Source organism: Osmia bicornis, chromosome 13 (assembly GCF_907164935.1).
Source record: "Osmia bicornis bicornis chromosome 13, iOsmBic2.1, whole genome shotgun sequence".
Lineage (NCBI taxonomy): Eukaryota > Metazoa > Arthropoda > Insecta > Hymenoptera > Megachilidae > Osmia > Osmia bicornis.
The window spans coordinates 9,190,486-9,211,784 of record NC_060228.1 but is presented as its reverse complement, the minus strand read 5'-3'; the positions used below and the strand labels follow the sequence as shown (position 1 = coordinate 9,211,784).

At 28.8% G+C, this 21,299-nt stretch overlaps 8 protein-coding genes across 15 annotated transcripts; 4 read left to right on the top strand and 4 right to left on the bottom strand.

The window, feature by feature from the left end:
• Position 1: 1 nt before the first annotated feature.
• On the bottom strand, positions 2-1,671 carry LOC114873587 (exosome complex component RRP42). 2 transcript variants are annotated; one of them, XM_029182060.2, is made up of 6 exons: positions 1,499-1,671; positions 1,000-1,196; positions 762-927; positions 485-679; positions 233-388; positions 2-140 (listed from the first exon to the last, which is right to left on the bottom strand). In XM_029182060.2, exons 1-6 carry the CDS (start codon positions 1,553-1,555, stop codon positions 36-38), a joined length of 876 nt encoding a protein of 291 aa, XP_029037893.1. In that variant the 5' UTR covers positions 1,556-1,671; the 3' UTR covers positions 2-35. The 2 variants fall into 2 exon arrangements, with proteins under 2 accessions (XP_029037893.1, XP_029037894.1); XM_029182061.1 differs by having other exon boundaries at positions 1,000-1,192; positions 1,499-1,609.
• A 172-nt stretch (positions 1,672-1,843) lies between these two features.
• On the top strand, positions 1,844-2,913 carry LOC114873595 (probable NADH dehydrogenase [ubiquinone] 1 alpha subcomplex subunit 12). The gene is made up of 3 exons (XM_029182074.2): positions 1,844-1,977; positions 2,166-2,248; positions 2,564-2,913. The coding sequence occupies exons 1-3, from the start codon at positions 1,883-1,885 to the stop codon at positions 2,803-2,805; spliced, it is 420 nt and encodes a 139-aa protein (XP_029037907.1). The 5' UTR covers positions 1,844-1,882; the 3' UTR covers positions 2,806-2,913.
• A 38-nt stretch (positions 2,914-2,951) lies between these two features.
• Positions 2,952-5,926, top strand: LOC114873594. Its single transcript, XM_029182073.2, is given in 2 exon segments — positions 2,952-5,383; positions 5,557-5,926. Coding segments are annotated over 2 exon segments (903 nt in total). The 5' UTR covers positions 2,952-4,783; the 3' UTR covers positions 5,860-5,926.
• A 116-nt stretch (positions 5,927-6,042) lies between these two features.
• On the bottom strand, positions 6,043-9,035 carry LOC114873568 (ankyrin repeat domain-containing protein 13C). Of its 2 annotated transcripts, none has more exons than XM_029182010.2 (9): positions 8,276-9,035; positions 8,156-8,197; positions 7,977-8,081; positions 7,815-7,904; positions 7,493-7,704; positions 7,273-7,404; positions 7,035-7,196; positions 6,575-6,975; positions 6,043-6,495 (listed from the first exon to the last, which is right to left on the bottom strand). In XM_029182010.2, exons 1-9 carry the CDS (start codon positions 8,397-8,399, stop codon positions 6,480-6,482), a joined length of 1,284 nt encoding a protein of 427 aa, XP_029037843.1. In that variant the 5' UTR covers positions 8,400-9,035; the 3' UTR covers positions 6,043-6,479. The 2 variants fall into 2 exon arrangements, with proteins under 2 accessions (XP_029037843.1, XP_029037842.1); XM_029182009.2 differs by having other exon boundaries at positions 7,773-7,904; positions 8,276-9,034.
• Positions 9,036-9,448: 413 nt separating this feature from the next.
• Positions 9,449-13,828, bottom strand: LOC114873567 (GTP-binding protein Rheb homolog). 2 transcript variants are annotated; one of them, XM_029182006.2, is made up of 6 exons: positions 13,466-13,828; positions 12,678-12,792; positions 11,929-12,000; positions 9,928-10,135; positions 9,713-9,842; positions 9,449-9,646 (listed from the first exon to the last, which is right to left on the bottom strand). In XM_029182006.2, exons 2-6 carry the CDS (start codon positions 12,724-12,726, stop codon positions 9,557-9,559), a joined length of 549 nt encoding a protein of 182 aa, XP_029037839.1. In that variant the 5' UTR covers positions 12,727-12,792; positions 13,466-13,828; the 3' UTR covers positions 9,449-9,556. The 2 variants fall into 2 exon arrangements, with proteins under 2 accessions (XP_029037839.1, XP_029037840.1); XM_029182007.2 differs by lacking the exon at positions 11,929-12,000.
• Positions 13,829-14,096: 268 nt separating this feature from the next.
• Positions 14,097-16,629, top strand: LOC114873558. Of its 3 annotated transcripts, none has more exons than XM_046288391.1 (6): positions 14,097-14,832; positions 14,928-15,157; positions 15,251-15,309; positions 15,437-15,607; positions 15,852-15,979; positions 16,132-16,629. In XM_046288391.1, exons 2-6 carry the CDS (start codon positions 15,140-15,142, stop codon positions 16,257-16,259), a joined length of 504 nt encoding a protein of 167 aa, XP_046144347.1. In that variant the 5' UTR covers positions 14,097-14,832; positions 14,928-15,139; the 3' UTR covers positions 16,260-16,629. The 3 variants fall into 3 exon arrangements, with proteins under 3 accessions (XP_046144347.1, XP_029037823.1, XP_029037824.1); XM_029181990.2 differs by having other exon boundaries at positions 14,900-15,157; XM_029181991.2 differs by having other exon boundaries at positions 14,097-15,157; positions 16,147-16,629.
• An 84-nt stretch (positions 16,630-16,713) lies between these two features.
• Positions 16,714-17,819, bottom strand: LOC114873557. Of its 3 annotated transcripts, none has more exons than XM_046288392.1 (3): positions 17,467-17,819; positions 17,174-17,235; positions 16,714-16,988 (listed from the first exon to the last, which is right to left on the bottom strand). In XM_046288392.1, the coding sequence occupies exons 1-3, from the start codon at positions 17,467-17,469 to the stop codon at positions 16,736-16,738; spliced, it is 318 nt and encodes a 105-aa protein (XP_046144348.1). In that variant the 5' UTR covers positions 17,470-17,819; the 3' UTR covers positions 16,714-16,735. The 3 variants fall into 3 exon arrangements, 1 of the variants encoding a protein (XP_046144348.1); XR_006830004.1 differs by having other exon boundaries at positions 16,719-16,988; positions 17,162-17,250; XR_006830003.1 differs by having other exon boundaries at positions 16,720-16,988; positions 17,162-17,819.
• Positions 17,820-17,889: 70 nt separating this feature from the next.
• Positions 17,890-21,048, top strand: LOC114873549 (BTB/POZ domain-containing protein 9). Its single transcript, XM_046288390.1, is given in 11 exon segments — positions 17,890-18,674; positions 18,735-18,887; positions 18,963-19,152; positions 19,215-19,363; positions 19,366-19,472; positions 19,532-19,664; positions 19,765-19,902; positions 19,973-20,103; positions 20,177-20,305; positions 20,383-20,572; positions 20,666-21,048. Coding segments are annotated over 11 exon segments (1,839 nt in total). The 5' UTR covers positions 17,890-18,359; the 3' UTR covers positions 20,870-21,048.
• Positions 21,049-21,299: the final 251 nt, after the last annotated feature.

Below are 21,299 nucleotides of genomic sequence, written 5' to 3'. Positions count from 1 at the left end.
ATTTGATATTTGATTTCCAAGTATTATTTATTCATTTAGTTAAGGAATCCAAATATTTGCTTTTGTCGTCCAAGTTCATTTTCTTCTTTTAGAGCTTTCATAAGATCTCCATTTAATCGCAGTCCCACATTTTGGGCCATCTAGAATTATATTGAATTCTCTTATGAACATCATTTATTTAAAAATTTGTTATAAAATTCATAACTAATACATAAATATATTATAATATTACTTTTAATATCTTCTTGAAGGTAGTAGACTGAATACTTCCATAACCCAATTTAATTACAGATGATATTTTACCATTTGGTAATACAGACATAACTATACTGCTTGCGCTGCATACTTCTTCTTCTGAAGTTGGATCCACAATATAATTATCACCGACCTACGAACAGAAATTTATAAAGAATTTAATGCTGTCTAAAACTGTTTTATTTAATATATGAAAATATTTTTTTACTGTAAATTGTTAAAAATATACTTTGCACAATGTCACAATGATTGGATAATTAGTTGTATCTAATTGAATACAATCATAAAAATCATCGGACAACTGGATATCTGGTTCTCCACCATCAAGAGTTGCAGCTGTGATTTTTGGTATCTCTGTACTATATAATGCAGCCTTAACTGCAGCACCAACTGCATCAAAAAGGTTACCACCACATTGAAGAATCTATGTTAAACCAATATTATATTTTTAAAACTGTTTTTCAAGATATTTTTAAATTACTGATATAACTGTTATCTTTATTTACCAAAACATCAACAAATATTTTCCAACATTTTTTATTTGGTAAAATACATAATGTTTTTAAATCAAAAGCATTGCGTGTTTGATAAGCAATTGCTAAAATATTACTTATTTCAGTTGCTAAATCATCACCTCCTTTTCCTTCAAATGCAGGAGTGGCAGTAGCAGAGCTAAAACCAAAAAATAAAAGTTAAGAAATAAGAATAATTTTGACAAATAGATATGTAAATAATACTGTATACCAATCAACAAAAAACTCCAATTTTCCTTCATTTGGTTTATCAGCATGAGGTGTATCGAGCTCAACTTTAACACCCACAAGTATATCTGTATTTCCTATGCGTAATCTTGAAGATCCATGAGTTTGAGGCATTAATTTGGTTTCAATTTCTATTGATCGATATTCACATCTTTGTCTACCATCATTTCTAAAATCTGCCTTAAAAATGTTTATAAAATTAAGCAATTAATTATAAATAATAATACTTTATTTGGATGTTGTCTGATATGGGTCCCATGCATATTAGGTTAGATTAGGTTATATGTGGTTGAAACAATTTTTAGTTGAGTGTTTGATATATTACATTGATGATTTTATAAGACAAATATTATATTTGCTTATATAATACACCAAAATTTTCTTTGAAAATGTATTTCAATCACTTATAACCTAACCAAACCTAATATGCATGGGACCCATATCAAAAAACACCCCTTTTAAAAGGAATCTCATCAACTTACATCTATCCCATGAAGAATAAAAGTCTTTTCTCCGCGGCTTAAAATAATTTCGGCCATTATAAAACTTTTTTAATTCTAATCAGAAAAGAAACATATTTTGTAAACAATTTTAATCACACTTTAATGTTTTTGTTGTTATAAATAACCATAAATAACTTCGTAATCCAGATGAGAAGCATGGTTAACTTAATCAGTGACAGTGACTACAAATGTAAAAGACTTGACATGCTTTTGAGCGCGAGGGATCATGATCATGGGGTCCCAAACACCCCCAGACACAGTACGCAGTCGGTATGACTCGAGGAGTTACCGACTTATCGACCTATCCTTCGACAATATTCCAAATATTGATACTGTATCGCCCATCACTATCAAGTAACAAACATGGCGAAGTTATTGGGTTTGGATAAAGTTGCAAAGCTTTTTCAAATAATAAGGGATAATGGTGGTTTTTTGAATTCACTGGGTGTTTTGTACAGGTTATTATAATATTAAATGCTCTTATGGATACAGTGTATTATTATTTTCAACACTTTAACTGTAGTTTTGTGTAGTGTCGACGAAACTAATAATAGCACATAGTTTTAATCGTGTGATTAAGTGTTAAAATAAAATAATAATTTAATTTTTATAACAATTTCAGACTTTGATATTTGGAATGTTTTAGAATTGATGAATTAAAGAGTGGAACTTTAGTAGGCGAGGATAAATATGGAAACAAATATTATGAAAATAAATCATACTTCTATGGTAAGTTGAAGAATCATGTATATTTTAAGTTTAAAATAAATTAAGTATTTCAAAATTTGACATGTCCATAAAAACTTAATTGTCATATTTCTTAAGCAGGCTGTCCCCAATTTAAATATAAAACTTCCAGATCATGTTAGGAACCAATAAACTAAAATAAAAAATTCATTGAAGATTTACTTAATTTTGTTCCATTTTGGAGAAAATTACGAAAAAAGAAACAAAAATGTTTTCATTGTTTTTTCTTTATATTATTTATTTTTTTATTTTTAACTATGTATACTGCATTAAAATCTATGTTATGTACTTTAATAGGTAGTAATAGATGGGTTATATATTCGGAAAAAGTTGGCTTAAATTATGATGGCTCTCAAGTTCCAGCAGAATGGTTTGGATGGTTACATTATAAAACAGATTTGCTTCCACATCAAGATCCAGCACGCCCAAAATATAAATGGATGATAGATCATAAACCAAATTTGTCTGGTACTTATGAAGCTTATATGCCTTATAGTACAACAAAACCAAAAATTCAGCCTTGGAAACCACCACAATAACATATTTTCAGCATTTGCTGCAGATGATTACATGTAGAATTGAATAGTATAATAGTGATAAGTATAACATGTAATTAAATGTAAATAAAATATATAAATATCTGCATATTTGTAGGATAAGTATAAATATTTAATTTCATTAAATATATACCAATTATTATAATTAAAATCTTGGAAATTGTGAAATTGAAAATTTCAATCATCTCATATGAGAAAAGGATTTCGTTCTTGTTAAAATTGAAATATTTATTTTTATTTATTGTACTATTTTTTATTTTCTAAATTACATTTAACATTAATATCGTCAGAATTAAGATTTTGAGAATTTTGTACTTTCCCTATATCGTAATTTTCTTTAGAAAAGCTTAATTTCATCGCGATTGTACGTAAGTACATATGTATAAACTATATTCTTTCGTATCTCCACTATATGAATAGTTTTTTACAAAAGAGGAAATTCCAAACATTCATGAACTTGATTGTATACTGATGATGATTTTGAAATTGATAAAGCATAATTTCCCTGATTTCATTTTGTAGGGGAAGTCGATAATTGTATAGATACGTTACGTTTCTGAAATGTAATACAATCAATTTTTTTGTTGACATTTATATCGGGGTAGGCTGATGAAGAAAGAAGTCATAAAAGAACATACATAGTTATCTTTGTTCCTTGTTACTATTGTCATATTGATTAGTCCTGATTACTTAGAGTAGGGAGACAGGACAAAGAGTATAGTCAGAAAAGTTCTGGTTATAAGTTAAGAATTAAAGATACTACATATAAGAAAATTACGATATTTTATAGTGGAAATATCTTTTTCCGTAAGGATCGGAACAGACGAATATAAAAATGTCTAGTTGAAATAATTACATACTTTTGACACGGCAAGCGGCAATGGTAGGTAAGTAATATAATAAATAATTGTTATTGATAAAAATGTTTTCTCATTAATTGCCATGTAGAGAAATTATTATTTCCGTTTGTGAGTATTAAATGAATTAGTAGGCTTTGAATAAATATGGTAAATCATCGCAAAACAAAGTCACAAAAAAAATGTTTCTCTTTGTCCGAAAAAAGATTGTTAATAAATGAGGCGATGGTTCACGTAAAAAATGAAAGTTATTATAAAGCGTTGTTCCTCTATAATCAAGTAAGTTATAACCATTATCATTAATTAATATTACACAAAGAATTATTTTTATTTTGCGTACAGTAAAATTTTGTATCGTATATTGTATGTTTTAATAAATCGTTGAACCTTATTAATACAATAATCTGATTCAATTAATTTTTATATAAAAAATCTTGGCATTTCCATTAAAATTACCCCCTTCCAATTACACTTAGTTAATCCTCTTATACAATACATACATATGTAAGTATTTACATGTATAATACAATGCAGAAATTGTGATGACCCTCCCATAGCACTTGCACATATGGGAAAAAACGATGGCCTTGAAAACTCTTACAAAAAGACATTCTTTGCAGTGTATTCCTCCTTTGATACCATTCCAATTTAATGCAACATATTTTTTTTAATTCTAAGACCTGAAGGACATATTAAGGACTACTTTTGGACGAACCATTAAGAACGGACCCTGTAGAGTACCATTAATGAATTGAACTTCCCACACACATAGCACAGTTTCGCTTAACAGACTGTTTAGAATAATGTAGTTTACGTAAAATCAAAAGTTCTCATGTGCTAAATTTGCCCGCGTTGTTGACTGTTTCTAAGGAAACAAACCGTCTGGCAGAGGTGTCGATAATCACACGTCTTTTCCACACGCAAAGCATACAAAAGTACCTTACAGTCGTGTGAAGAAAACGGAACAAGTGTTCCTCCTTTTTGATTTCTACTTTAAAAAAAGCATTAGTGCTCTTCTTAATTTATGAACATTAAATTGAATTTAAATTTAAATTTAAATTAAAAGAAAAAAACAATTAAAAACGTAAAAACAAATTGGAACGATGAGTGAACTAATATTAGAATCCACGAATACCACGGACGCTATTAATTTTAAAATTATGAGTATATTGAATCCAACTCTTCATCATCATGATCTTTTGCAAAGTTACGTGCGTGCACCTGTTGAAGGTTCTTCGAATTCAAAGCAATCTGAAGAACCAGAAAATTTAAATGAACATTCTTCTTCCTCTTTGGATACCTGTCTTGTCAGGGGATCTCCTGAAGACATCAATGAAGGTAGTCTAATTAGCGACAAGAAGAAGAGGAAAAAGAAGAAGAAGAAGAAGAGGAACGACAATAAACAAGAAAATAGAAACTCTAACAAATTATCTGTTGAATCGGAAATGAAAATTCAAAAGAAAAAGAAATGACGCCGACAGGATAATGGTACTCGTCGTCACGAAGAAGTATATACGGATAAAGATCGAGCTGCAGCGGTAAATATGGGTACCAAAGACATCAAGCAATCATTGAAAATGAAACAAAAGCACGATAGAAATTTGAAATTTCCCGAAGATACTGAACCGACCGCAGTATTGGCCTTAGGAATACGTGAGATGCGTCTCGGTGATATGAAAGTCGCAATGAATTGTATTAATAAGGTTCACCTTTCTACTGCTTTATTATTTTATCGTAATTCGCCTATACGCTTGAACACTTTTTATATAATTTTGTCTAAAAAAAATATGTGTTTCTAATAAATAACTTCATTTTACGTAAAAAAAAATTTTTTTCAACCTAATTATGTTATTTAATTAATATTTTTTCCTATCAGGCATTGGAGCTTGAACCAAACGACAAGAACGCTTTAATAGCACGGAGTAAATGCCATCTTCTCATAGGCGAGCCTGATAAAGCATTGCAAGACGCCGAAAGTGCACTACAACATAAAATGAAAAATGTTAATATGGCTAAAGCGATACATTGTAAAGCAGAAGCTTTGTACCATCTTGGTGATTTTGAAATGAGTCTCGTGTATTATTATCGTGGAATGAGAATTCGTCCAGAATATTTACAATTTCGTCTCGGTGTTCAAAAAGCGAAAAACGCGATACAAAATGTACTGCGTAAAGATTAAGAAAATAATAAAATAATTCATAAAAATAATTAATTATGTGTTACATGTATAATATAATCAGGTAAAATAGAGGGCATTGTTATTTTAAAAAAAAGTTTATTTGTAATATTTACCTCCCACACTTTCTATCAATAGAAAATATTTTCTTCGAAAGAGAAAATTGTTCTGCTTGTAATAAATAAATATTGCGAACATTTTTATTTCGCAAATAAAATACTTTTTAAATAATAACTGCTACAAGTGAAGAAGGAGAATTCAAAATTGAAACTAAATGAGGTAAAACAACGTGCATAGTACATTATCTTTTTATGCACTCGGTGGAGCAGAATGTATATCTTAAGGTGCATAGATTTATTACGTTATTTTCTTCTTCAGGATTTAGAATACAACTGTTGTAAATAAATGATGCCACTCTTCCAATTTATCGTGTACTTTCATAAACAGTATTTTTTCCCATTTATGTTTAGAATCGGAGTAATTTTATTCCAAGAATATTTTGTGATCTTTTGAAAGGACTTTTGACAGCAGCATAATTCGATAAGCCAAATACTATTTTGAATAAGAACGAGTTTTTTTTTACTTTGACAATTGACGTGAATTTTCTGTCGAACGCGGAATCGTCATAAATCAGGAAATCTAAAAACAATAAAACAACAAGATAGTTATATAATGAGAGTAGCAAAATACATTTGTAAAATAAGTTTCTTGAAATTACCTCATAGGATCTTCGAAATAATCTGACGGTACTTGAAATAAATGTGGATCTATATCATTGCGAAAAGCAAATTCTTGGAAAGTGATTTTTGCCGTTACCGTCGGTAAAATAGGTATATCAATTTTTACAGGAAATCCAGGTGGTAATTTCATAAGCACAAATTCTCTTAATTTGCTGAAATGTTTAAACGGCGCTATTACTTCCAAAACATTGAGTAGCATATCAACAGTCAATGGAAAATCTGGACTCATAGCAACTGTTGCTTTAAACGATTTACTGCTTTCTTTATAAACAAGATTTCTTCCAAGTAGTGGACATTGACCAGGTGGAGCCATAATATATTCTTCCCAAGTAATATTCGATTCCGGTGGCGGATTTAAAGAAGCTCTTCTAACAGGCGGCTAAACAAATCGAAAAATTAATAATCCAAACAAAAAATATTATTTTATTCTTACCTTACCTTCCCATTTGCAAATCCTTGCGAACTTCCTTTTGTTAATGATTCCATAATAGCCTTATTCTTTTGTAAATCTTCCTCGCTTAAATGTTCTCGTCGCTTCCTACTTTCCAAAACCATTCCATTGATTTGATAAAAATCAGCATGAAAAGGTCCTACCATCTCCTTTATTAAAATATTTCAGATACATTAAAAAAAATGTTAAAAGAAGAAATAACATCACAAGTAATATTGACCTTACCCTTTTGTCTTCACGAAATATCCAACCTGTTTGTGCTCTTGAAAATGTAATACCTTTTGTCGACATTTGCGCTGCCATGATATCACTTGACATAAGAATATCTACTTCGTCTTCTATTTCTAATTCTGTTTCCTAAAAATGTTAATGAGCGGTAATACATTTATGATTAGATCGTAAACGTTGATTATAAGAATGAAGATAAATGATAAAGTAATTTGACCTCGTATCTCACTCTTTGAAAAAGTTTAGCTTTGTTGTCGAGTACTGTTAACGATTTGCTTGGTTTTTGATCGCCATTAAAAATAAACGATATGTCTCCTCTTTCCCACCTCATATCATTGAAGTCTACCAGGGTAGTATCCATTCTAATGGATGCTCCACTCTTGTGTATTTTACAAACATCCGAAGGAAGTACTCGAGAAACTAATGGTACTGAAGAATGAAATACATTTATAAGCTAATAAGTTATAAAATTATAATTTAGTAGTACTATTAAATACCCCAACTTTGAAAATCCCATTTTAATTCCATATAAAAATCACCCATTTGACGTAATGTAGCAACTAAATTTGGTCTTCTTTCTTCCATTTGTTCTCTTGCTTGTTGCTTTAATTTTCGTACCAATGATGATACTGTAGAAAAATATGGAACTAATATTACAGATGCTTATTTATTATAAGTAGCATGCAATTAATGTTACTAACTAGTTTGTCTATCTCCATAACTAATTGCCTCTGCAAGCGGACTCCAACCAGCCAAATTCTTTACCTTTACTGGTGCACCATGTGCAAGTAACAATTGGACTGATTCTGCAAAATTATTATTATTAAATTATTTAATATACGTGTGCTTTAATGACAATGTTTGAAATGTATCCTTTTACCTTTTCTCCCTAACATAACAGCTAGATGTAACGGAGTATTTCCTAAAAAATAAAATTAAATTGATTATTACAAAGTTATACTTTTATAGTATTTAAAAATTGAATAACACTTGGATTAACCTTGTTTATCTTTTTCTGCAATATCGTAGGTTCTAATTAAAGAACTTAAGGCTTTAACATCTCCTTGAAATATGCATTTATGTAAAGGATATTTTTCACTTTCCAAGTTCTCAGCCATGGCCATTTACCCTTATTAGAAAAATTATAGTAACAATGACAATGACCTGTTTCTTTATTTAATACAATCCCTCTTGGTATAACAGCAATTTTCTTGCATTCCATTTCCAAAAGGTGGCATGCTATATTGAATAGTCATGCCAAGATTTTCATTGATGAATACAAGTTTACCATTTAATATTGTATCTTTGACTGATATTAATAATTAGTGAATAGTCTACTGAATGTTTCGTGATTTAAATTCAAACATTGATACTTTTGCATGGTTTTCAAAATATCACGTTTAGAACGTTTCTATACCTTTACAAAACATTTAATTTCTATAATTATTGTTATTTTCACTGGTAATATTAATTCCACCGCTGTTGTTTTTAATTATGTCTACTGTTCGTATTAGCACTATATAGGTATACATATAGTCGTGCTTATAAGTAATATAGGTTGGTCACCTCATTATGTTTATGGTTCAATGTCTCTTTATAAACATTAGAAATGTATTTATTAATAAAATTTAGTCCTGAATTGCAATTTATTCTATCATTATCTGGAATTATACAGATTTATTAATACTACCATACTAAAAATGTATTTCGTTAAAAACTAGTACCGTCTATATGTATATGTCTATATACATGCATACTATACATTCACGTACGGAGTTATGCTTGTGTGCCCAGTATGGTGCTGCACCACGCGGTTAACTCTTGCAAAAAATAGAAATCTGTAAACGACATCCAAATTAGCATGAATTGGCTGCGAGGTTTGTGGTCTGCTATATTTTTTATTCAATTTTTGCCACTTTTAAATTTTTCGCACAATTCATGAACAGAGCGAATAGATAGAATATATTTGGTAACATTTTATTTCAGCATACTTGATGAGATACAAATATCAATATATAGAAATTACATAAAATGAATGGAAATCAACAGTTCTATAATTAATAAGAAACAATTCTTAAAATATTTTGTTACACATATTGTACTTTTGTATAATGAAAATAAACGTACGAAAGGAAATATAATTGTATTGTATATCCATCATTTTATATTGTTACTGTTACATTTAATTTCTTCCTGGAAATGTATATTAATATAATGCCAATCATTTATCATTTAATTTTATACATTTAAATTGCATTATGAGATTTCCAGCTAATATAGCTCAAGAAACAATGCAATTTGATTTTTCTTGTACATTTCCATCTGCTTTTTCAATTTCAATCAATAATGTATGAAAAATATCCGCAACAGACTGAAATGAAATAACAAATTGACAAAGAGCTTATAAGCATTATAATAGATAATAATATAAACATACCTCGTGTTTTTTTGCACAGGTTTCTAAAAAAACTGCATGCCACGAGTCTGCTAATCGTTTGCCCTGTTCTGTTGTTATCATTCGATCTACGTACAAATCTGTTTTATTTCCTACTAATACAATTGGAACACTAAAATATAAAAATGTATTTTGTTAAACGTAACGTTAAGTTACTAATTAAATCATGTAAAATGTGTAATTAGTTAATGACGTACTGGACTTTTCCTGTTATATCCAATAATTTGTCATAAATAATTTGTACAACTTCAAAACTCTTTGCACTGGTTATGCTGTATACCAGGACATAACCATGGATGTCCATAGAATACTGTGTAGGAAATATACTATATTCATCCTGTCCTGCTGTGTCTACCAATTTAACTTCATAATCTTGACTATTTACTCTGGTACTTTTAGTAAATGCTGAAAAACATACAATTAAATTGTATAAGGAGTAATAATAAAATCATCAGTAGAACCTACATCTTTTTAATTTTCTCTACTTTTTAAAGTCAAATTTAAATATATATAAATATATATTTAAAGAACAGATTCTCAAGCAAGATGTAGGATACTACTGCATAAATGCATTTAATGATGCAAATAAAAATTACAAAATAACATATACTTAAATTTTACACGGAACCGAAATAGTAACAACTGAAGTAAAAATTCATGCATATTACTAGCAATGCATCATGCTGTAATGAAACCAGTTTTGTAGATTGTGTTAATGGTATTCAAACATTTGAAATAACTTTTACACTTGCACAAAAAACTTGTTTCCTACATTTACAAAATTTTATAACTATTTTTGTTATAAATTGTATCATAATATACGAGATAAATAATCTTAAGACCATTTTTCACATTTTAAAAAATATAAAATTTTCTTAAAATTGTTAGTGCAAAAAGATGTTAATAAAATTTTTATGTGAAAAGAATGTAACATGATTAAATGTAAACCCATCAACTAAAATAATTTGTATTTGTCTGCTTTAAACATTCTTATATGATTAAAATATTAGCTATATAATAAAAATAATAATACTAAATAAAAAATTTACTTATATTTAAAATAACAATACCACAATGATATTCTATAATAACATTCGTAACCTTAAAATATGAACTATTATATTGTTATGCTAATCATTGTGAGCACATTGTTTTTACTAAAATACAGCTTAAACAGATATGTGTAAACATTATTTACAATTTGCATTAGAATCGTATAAGTGCAATCATTTAAACACATACACATATTGTATTCGTTAATAATCAATATATAAAATTAAAATAAATTTGTAAAAACATAATTTTAAACTGAGCTTATTTTTTTATTATACTGCTAATTCTAAAGATAATAAAATTTTCCTAACATATTTTTTACTTACTTCAACTGTTTAGAGTTTAGATCATTGATTTTTATTATTAAAAAACATATAAGGTGGGTCTAAAAAACGTACTAATATTTACAAGTATCTTTACATTTTAAAACCAAAAAGCCCTAATAATCATTAATTTATTATTCAAACATAGAGATTTTACAGCTTTTCTAAATTAAAAACAAAAATTTTGAAAACTGCACAAATGAATAATAGGTGCATGCAATTCAAATACAAGTTGTAAAAGATACTAGAGAGTTAAGAACATATTAATATGTATTTCATAAAAAATAAACAGTGTTTCAAATAATAATATGCAAATAGTATGCATAATCATTTCTACCAAATTTTTTTAATTTTAAAATGTACAATATGCTAGTAAATATTGCAGTTTTTTAAAGACTCATCCTGTATGATGATCTACATCCATTACAAATAAGATTCCTATTTAATCAAAAAATAAAACATCTTTAATCTTTACATAATCATAGACTGTCAACTTTTATGTTAAAATTATCATAATCAAATGAATAATCACAGAAAAGCAAATGTGGAAAACTTATTAGACAGACATATGATTTAAAGTATAAACTTAAAGTTGATAACTACTAGCAATGTAGAAGCATTAAAGACTTTTATTTTATTCAAATATATCTATCTTATTGGATATAGCGCATCAAATAAAATATTTTTGTATTAAATAATAAGTTTTTATGAACCTATTATTTGTTTACAGCATGAATTACTAACAGAATGTGCAGAAAATACTACTAACAGTGTCATTAGAAATCTTTGAAGTAGCGTGTAAGACGATACAGGACTTCTTACTATTTTCTATAGTAGGGTCATATGAATCCACAAACTGTCCCTCGACGAACTGTATGCTCAATGATGACTTGCCTATCCAAATTAAATAAATATCAATTATATATATTATGTTTTTGTTATTAATATCAAAAAAATTAAAAATTTATTAATGTCATTGTATGTACAGTAACAAGCATGATAGATTTTTCTAGGGAAAATGGTGCTCTAGAGGAAGACCCTACCACTCACATGTAAATGCTTACTCGAGAAAATTTTATTTAATATATTTTTTATATTACTATCAATATTATTTACAGTTTTATATTATGAAAAATTACTGGAAAATCTATTAATAAAACTTTAAAATTTAAAATTTTAATTTCCAAACATTAATATACAGATACATATACATATTATATACATATAATATTTGACAATTAAAAATTATGTTAATTTTTCCTAAGTTGATCTTAATATTAAGATCTACAAAATTAGGATTTTGGTAGGATCCTCTTTCCTCAGACCACCATTTTCCTTAGGAAAGTCTACCATGCTCTATGCTGTAAATATAATTCTTCAGTGATATATAATGTGTAATTATATAATATAATTTGATCTACTATGTAAAGCACAACAGTTAAAAGAACCATATTTAATTCAGTGTATTATAATAACAATTAAAGATAAAAAGTAGTGCTTCAACTATTTAAAATATCACTATAATAGATTGGTTTGATACTACATTAATTGTAATAAAAAATTTTTATTACCTACGGATCTATAACCCATAATAGCTATTTTCCTCTGCTTTGGTGGCATCTTTCAGCATTTGCGTGTAAGTGCACGCATACAGCTCATGGCACAAGTATTCTGCCTCCTTAAAACCTATAAAATAAAAATATAACATAATAGCAAAATCTTTAATTTTACTTTATTTTCTACTAGAAAAATGGTTTTGGAAATAAGATTTGTTTTTATACAATACTGTTATTTTAGAATATTTATGCAACACTGTAATCTTTATTATTGCAATTATATCATGTGTAAAAACAATATGCATTAACCTTGTTATGAAAATAGATAAAATAGTGTATAATACAAACACATAACCTGTAGAGTTATTCTTTATATACATACATTTGACGTTATTGCTATAATATGTAATTGCATCATACATGTATTATAAATGGCATGAATTTATTAGAAACATTTATTACTAACTATATACAATTCTGTAAATTGAAGTTATAACAAAATACAAAAATTCTACACAAAATACAAAAGAGAACTGATCCAGATCATTTCGTTATGAGATCAAATAACAGTATATTGATAGAAAAGCATGTATTTAGGCATCTTATATATTTCCATGTATACGTAAAATGTATGTGTATATATACGTATATTTTTATACGTCAATATATATGTGTGAATGATATCGTAATTACTATTTACTTAAAATAAGGAAGTTATATTTCTTATACTTCTAAAATATAAATGGCTCGCTCATTACAATTAAACTACTCATTGCTTAATGAATATGTAATGCACTACTCACCAAAAAAGAGAAGATTCATACATTAGATGCGTTTCACATTAATCGACGAATTGATTTCTATTACATGTCAATTATTTAATCAAATAAAAATTTATTTTTACACAATATTTAGAAACAGTTTTACCACTATTACTGAAAAATCTTAAAGCCTTTTCACGATACAGTATTTTACACAAGAATATATTTCTCGTAAGAGGAAGGTTGGAAGCAAACGATGAACTACGCACTTTGAACACACTCAAAGATTTCCACACCCTACTAAGTATTAATTAGTGATTATACATATATCACGAAATACTGTGTTAATTTTATAAACGTTTCGCGAAAAATATCTTTATATTGTTCTCTCATTTATTGAATTATACTTACTGAAAACCGTATATATGTATGTATGTAGCACAACAATACGAGATCTCATTCTCATGAATGCTTACTAGTGAATATTCCAATCGAACGCGCCATCTACCAGAAACTATTGAAATTAATAAATTCAAATTGGTTTATTTGTTATGATTACTTTGATTTTAATCTTTGAAAAATCTTAGAAAACAATACATTCATTGTTAAGTTATAATTAATCGTGTAATTGTACATAAATACATTAATAAAATTTCCAGAACCTCAATTTCTTAAAATATTATGTATGTGCACGCAGAATTCATTGTTATAGTAGTGGCAGCTTTTTTATTTTGCGAATATCTCGAAAACTAAAGCCGAACGGTAATTATCTGCTTGGTGGAAATTCTAGAAAGTGTAAAACCGTTTAAATTTTCGTTTTGTTTCTTAACAAAAATTTTTAAACTAGCAAGAAGTATTTTCCATATCAAGTACGTAGCAATAAAATCAAAAAGCAAGACCGGTTTAGCAATAACGAACTCTCGTATGATGAAAAGTGCTCGCCTCTGGATCGTGAAGCTTTCTCTGGGGGAAAAATGGAAAGTTAGTAGATTTAAAAAAAGAAAAGAAGTCACCTGGAGATTATCAATTTGAAGAGATTATCGCAATTTGCGTTTCTTAATATTCATTTGATCGTAAATTAATGTACATAAAGAAAGTATTTTATTCTAGTCAAGAAGTTTATTTTCGCACATGTCTTGTAGTTTATTTTACTTGCAATTAATGTTTTCTTCAGTCAATGAACTATATACTTTACTTATAGATCATTAAAAATATCACTGACAGATTGATTTCGTATAGCATATAAGATTCTCGTAAATAAAATAGATAACGACGTGAAAATAAATTATAAATTATATTAAAAAGAAGTAAATATTATTGACCAAGTTTGTGAAACGAATCGGCTGGTTTTTTTTTCGGAAAAGAATATTAGTTTCAAAATGGAAATAATTAATCAGTGATATTTGTCGGTAAGTAACTTTCTCAGCAATGTCAACGGATCTAACAGGAATCTATATAAAAAGTAAAACAAAATAGAAATTTCCTTGGGGCATTACTGGGAAAGAGAGCAGATATAAGGAGAACCTGGCTCATTGGAATTCACAGTTTGCTATTAAATCTGTACATTACCACATTGAGTTTAGGACGGTTTGGTTTTTACGAAATCGACCGTGGGTTCTTGGAGCTGTAAAATTTGTACGTCTAACTATAAGAGGTGTAGGTTTACTCGAGGACCTACAGTTCATTTCACAACACGTAGATCTACGATCTTCGGTCATGAAACTCTCGTCGCAAGTAAATCATTATACATATATTTCTAAGAATAATAATATAAATTCTAGTTTTCTTTTTTTCTTTTTTAAACAGTTCAATTTTTATAATTTGCAGTTTGCCATACTTTTATCAGTATTATTGATTACTACAACTGAAGGATTATTTTTTGAGTAGTAAGTCTTTTTAAATTTTACTTCTTTAAATGCTAAAATTTATTTTTCAATGAAACGGATTATTCAAATTAATCTTATCACCGTTACTAATAGATTGTATGTTATATATTGATAATTTGTATTTCAGCCCAAAGAAAGTTTTGAGTGACTTTATACATTCACTAAAAGCGAAGAAAGAAGCAAAGAAAAAACCATATGAAATACAACATTATCATTATCATTATTATCCAGTAATATATTCGCTATCTGACCCGCCCACAAAAGCGCCTAAAAAGTACGAATTAGAAAAGATTCACAAGTGAGTTAAATTCAATAATAATTAAATTAAAAAAAAAAAAGAGAGATTGACGCGTTTGCTGTGTGCCGTAATGTTTAAATATGGATCACGGAGCACGCGATATCGCGTTTTAAAAATAATATTTAATTATTTTTAAATAACTGTACGATTATAAGTAATAGTACAGTGATAATAATGTTCGCTTTTTGAAATACGAAGATGTAAATTCGATTAAATTATTTCGTAACAAAAGAATCATTTTTAGCGAACATCTCGCAACACTTGGATGGTCCAGTCACGAGTACAAAAACATTCCCGAACCTAAAATAAAAATTCTTCCGTATTCATTCAACTCATGGAAAGATTCTTTACCATGGGAATATAAAACTTTAGGTAAAAGTGTAAAAATAAATTAAATTTAACAGTGTATGTACAGCTTCATCAAAAAGCTGCAACTAAATATAACTTATAATTTTTTACTAGTTCTAGGCTTTACAATTATTCTACATATATTGAATAATAAATTTGCATGATATATTTTACAGAATTAGATTTTTCAGAAACGGTGAATCACGACATTGATAACGATATACTTATGCAAGTTCCATTCAGTCAAAAAATCGTCATTGAACATTCCAACTTCGATGAAAAATTGAAAAGGAGCATACTATAGAATTGGTATCACAAGATCATAGATTTTGAAGATTCTATGTATGTATTGCGTAATAAAAAGGAATCACTTATACGGTAAAAATACTGAAGAATTTTACTAAATGAAACCGAATTTACACTGAAAATATTTATAATTTTGGATCAGACGTATAATTTTATTTTATTGCGTTTATTATCTCGTATCTGCTCAGAGAGCACTTTGTAGGATATTTCCAATAACGCTTAATAATAGAAGGATGGCGGCAATTTTCTTTTTTCTATACGAATTTTTGTTGTTCCAACATAATCTAAATGGAGATTTGATGCTAGTTTCTCCATGTACTTATAATCTGTTAAGCGAACGACGTAACTTCCCATTAGTTTTCTGCAGTCGTGATTTTACTGGGGATATGTTATCCAAATTATATTAAATATGTATATTTAATTCTTTTAATATCGTTATAAAATAAAGTTTGAACGGTTTAAAGTTTTATTAACTTACGCGTATCTAACATGGTCCGTTTCCCACCATGTTAAAGGTTTATCATAAGGATCGATGTTAGAGGATAACATCTGTTGTATATATTTAGTTGTTTCTTTAAGCTCCATCGGTTTATGTTTTGTCACTTCATTCTTCTCTTTTTCATTTTTTTCGACATTTTCACCTGATACGCGTTTTTTCAGATTGCTTATAGAAACTTTTGTTCGTCGTTTTTGTATCGTTGTCGTTTGCATATTGTCTTCTTCATTACTTGATACCACAGATAATTAAGTGAATCGTTAATTGACAAATAAGTCAGATATTTGGTTTTTCGATTTATAAGAAAACTTATAATTTAAATACCGATGCAGATAAAAATTATGTATTAATTTGAATCAGTACATACAAATAAATTTTGCAGATTTAAGAAAACAAAAGCATACCTAAAAACTTACACGTTCAAATTAGACTTCTTTACGGGAAATGGCGATATAGAGAAATCGGAAATTCCCAAAATCTAAAGCACTCACAACTAAAAGGATACAATTTTGACTTCCTTTGATTCTATTTTTTTAGCAATTAGTCGAAATTAGCACAAGACTTATATTTAAAAAAAACCTCCATAAATTATTTTTCTAATTTGACCCCCGCGCCATCTATATTGGAATTGAAATTGGAAAAATATTATGCTGATTTCGACTGATTTTTAGAAAATAAAATCAAAGGAAGTCAAAATTGTGTCTGTTACCATCAATTTGCAGTGGCGTTAAATTGTGTAGTGCAAAGTGTTTTTACGTTTTTATCGTATGTAGGATAGAAGCAGATGACGCTCGTTTTCGGGGAAAAGGAACGTCCAGTCTTGTTGGATCTATAATCATTGATTATTACCAATCCACCCCGCTTTTTCCTTAAAAACACTGGAAATAAATAACAGATGTATTTATTCAGTTATTTATAAATTCGGACTATAAAAATCATGTATTAATTAAAAATACAACTCATTTTCTATTATAAAATGTATTTAGTTTAAAATGTTAACTTAACTGTTTTTTGAAAAGAAATTTTTTTCTTATTCTTTTTACCACACTGTTTTTTGACAGTAGTTTGTGTTTCTTCTGTCTTTAGGTTTTTATAATATTTATGTATATAGTGATGAATGTAATGTATATATATCAATGTATACTAATAATGAAATTTGGTGCGGAATTTGCTAAATGTTAAATAATGCGTCTACAAGCTGGATATATTTGTTGCTTTTACATCAAAGTGATTCGTTTAGGACTCATTTAAGTTTTTTATAATTACTAAATAGCAGTGAAAGTTGAATACTCAATTTCAAAACAAGGTTGTAAAATACTTTATGAACATAAAATTAGAAATTAAGGATTAAATATTACAAGCTGAAAGTTAACTCTATTTTTATTATTTTTATTTAAGAGTTGTTAAGTTTTTGTAAAATTGGTGTTTGTGCACTGTTTATTTGTTGCGATAGAATAAATGGTAAGAAAAAAATAAAAATACTATCCAGTATATTAAAATACAATGGTATGGATATTATTTGATGTTGACAAACTGTGTATATTTACAAACAAGTGAAACGAATTCGAGTGAAAAGGACTTATATTAAAGAAGATACCAGAAATGAGTTCTCATCATAGATTAAATCCACCTTCTGGTGATATAGAACATATTAGTTACTTGTCCGAGGATATTGGTGCTCTATATCTCTCGGATGATTACTCGGATGTGACTTTAATTGTTGGTGGTCAGAGATTTAATGGTCATAAAATCATTTTAGCTGCACGTAGTCAGTATTTTAGAGCTCTACTTTTTGGAGGGTTAAAAGAATCAACACAACATGAAATTGAATTGAAGGATGCTAATTTGGCTGCATTTAAAGGCTTACTCGAGTACATATATACAGGACGAATGTCTCTAACAGATAGACGCGAAGAGGTATTATTCAATTTTATACTTTTCATTTGGAGAAAATTTTAATTATCCTGTTATTTTTAGGTGATTTTAGATATTCTGGGATTAGCACATCTTTATGGGTTTTCTGAATTAGAAACCTCTATATCGGATTACTTAAGAGAAATACTAAATATAAAAAATGTGTGCCTCATATTTGATGCAGCACTCTTTTATCGCCTAGAATTTCTTACTAGGGTATGAATATGATATTAAAATGACATCTAAACAATGGAATATTTGATGATAACCAGCAGAATTAATTTATTTTAGGTTTGTCACGAGTACATGGATAAACATGCATGCGAAGTGATACAGCACGAGAGTTTCTTGCAATTGAGTGCTGCTGCCTTAAATGAACTTGTGTCAAGAGATTCTTTTTATGCACCAGAGATTGACATTTTTTTAGCTGTGCGCGCATGGGTCAAAGCGAATCCCGATGCTAATGACAAAAGTGTTTTAGGTAAGTTAAAAAAGGATACAAAAGAATTTTAAACAAACATTAAAATTGTATTTTCATTATAGAGAAGGTACGGTTGAGCTTGGTTTCTATTACGGATCTCCTAAACATTGTCCGGCCAACTAAATTAATTTCTCCAGAAGTAATCTTAGATGCAATAGCTTCAAGGACACAAACACGTGATTCAGATCTTAATTATCGTGGGTCGACTATTATATTGATGAAAATGTGGCTCACCCTATGCACGGTGCTCAAGTTTTGCAGGGTGAAATGCGTAGCTATCTTTTAGATGGAGATACAAACAACTACGATATGGAACGAGGGTAAATTGACGAATAAATTTTCTAAGTATGACATTCAAGTAAAATATTTGTTTCGTTAGGTACACCAGGCACACCATTACGGAATCACAAGAGCATGGTATTTTGATTAAATTAGGAACTCAGTGTATCATTAATCATGTTAAAATGTTACTTTGGGATAAGGACATGCGTTCATATTCTTACTATCTTGAGGTAAGTTTCAGGAAATTGAAATATTGAAAGTAATAATTCATTTTAGGGCAGTTTTCTTTTTTTTTGGGAGGGGGGTATATCTGCTCTTCTTTTTTTATAGGTATCCATGGATCAAGAAGATTGGGTTCGGGTTATTGATCACACAGAATATTTTTGTCGTAGCTGGCAATATTTATACTTTGAGCCAAGGGTAGTTCTTTATATTCGCATCGTTGGAACAAATAATACTGTAAATAAGGTAAAATCAGGTGATCATTACTCGAAACGCGTTTCTTTTATCTTCATCTTATAAACTTTAATTTTGAAAGGTTTTCCATGTTGTAAGTTTTGAAGCTTACTACACGAATCATACAGAAAAACTCTGTAATGGTTTTGTTGTTCCAACCCGAAATATTGCTACCATGGATCGAAGCGCCATTGTTACAGAAGGTGTTTGCAGGTAAGTCCATTATTAATAATAATTAAAATAACCATTTTACATTTCCTTTGTAACAAATTGTTTCATTAAAAAGGTCACGAAATGCCTTATTAAATGGTGATACATCTAATTACGATTGGGATAGTGGATACACGTGTCATCAGCTTGGCTCTGGTTCTATTTCAGTACAACTTGGACAACCGTATATTATAGACTCTATGAGGTATACATTATGTTTTTTTTATGCATTGAATTAACATATTTGATTTGTTATCTAATAAATAAATTCGCTAAATATAGATTATTGCTTTGGGATTGTGATGATCGTTCATATTCTTACTACATAGAGGTATCTGGCAATTCTTGGAATTGGGTTCTAGTTGCTGATAAGACTAGAGAAGCTTGTCGTTCATGGCAAACTATACACTTTGAACCGCCTCGTCCTGTCGTTTTTATACGTATTGTTGGGACGCATAATACAGCAAACGAGGTTATTATTTTTATTAAATATAACATTAGAAAATAGTTATTACTAAACGTTTAATATAGATTATATTAAGCGATCAAAAACATTTATTTTTAGGTTTTTCATTGCGTTCATTTCGAATGTCCCGCTCAGATAAATGATAAAGCTGCAAATAAATCTCCATTGCATAGAGGAAAGCAATTATTAACTACTCACGATTCCATGCTGACCTTAGTACCACCTCCTCCAGAAACAGCTACAGAAGCAGTTAATATTGATCACGAAGAAACAAATTCAGTAGATCACTGTATTTTTCCATAATTCTTGTTTTCCTATTTGAAAATAAATCATTGTATAAAATCGCATTGTGACTACACCTTAAGTATCAAAGTTTTAATTTTTAATTTTAGTTTCTTGTGCTATTACTTAAAACACCTGTATAGTATTGGGTATATTGTGATTGTAAAAATTATTGTAAAATAAATTGTTCAATTAAAGTACTTACATGTTTAGTTTAACCGCTTCGTTTCCTCGAACGTGTTATGTCGGAACGCCGATACTGTTTGTATAAGATCACAAGTAATTTTCTTTGCTTTCGTTAAAGCGCGTCAGTCTGTCTTCGGACGTCGAAGAAGTAGGGGGTACGCTCTTATTTTGGACAGCAGCGCCATCTATACAAAAACGCTTCAAACTACTCGACGAGTTACCGATCGATTTTCAGAAACAGGGGAACAATAGCGCCGCCTATCGG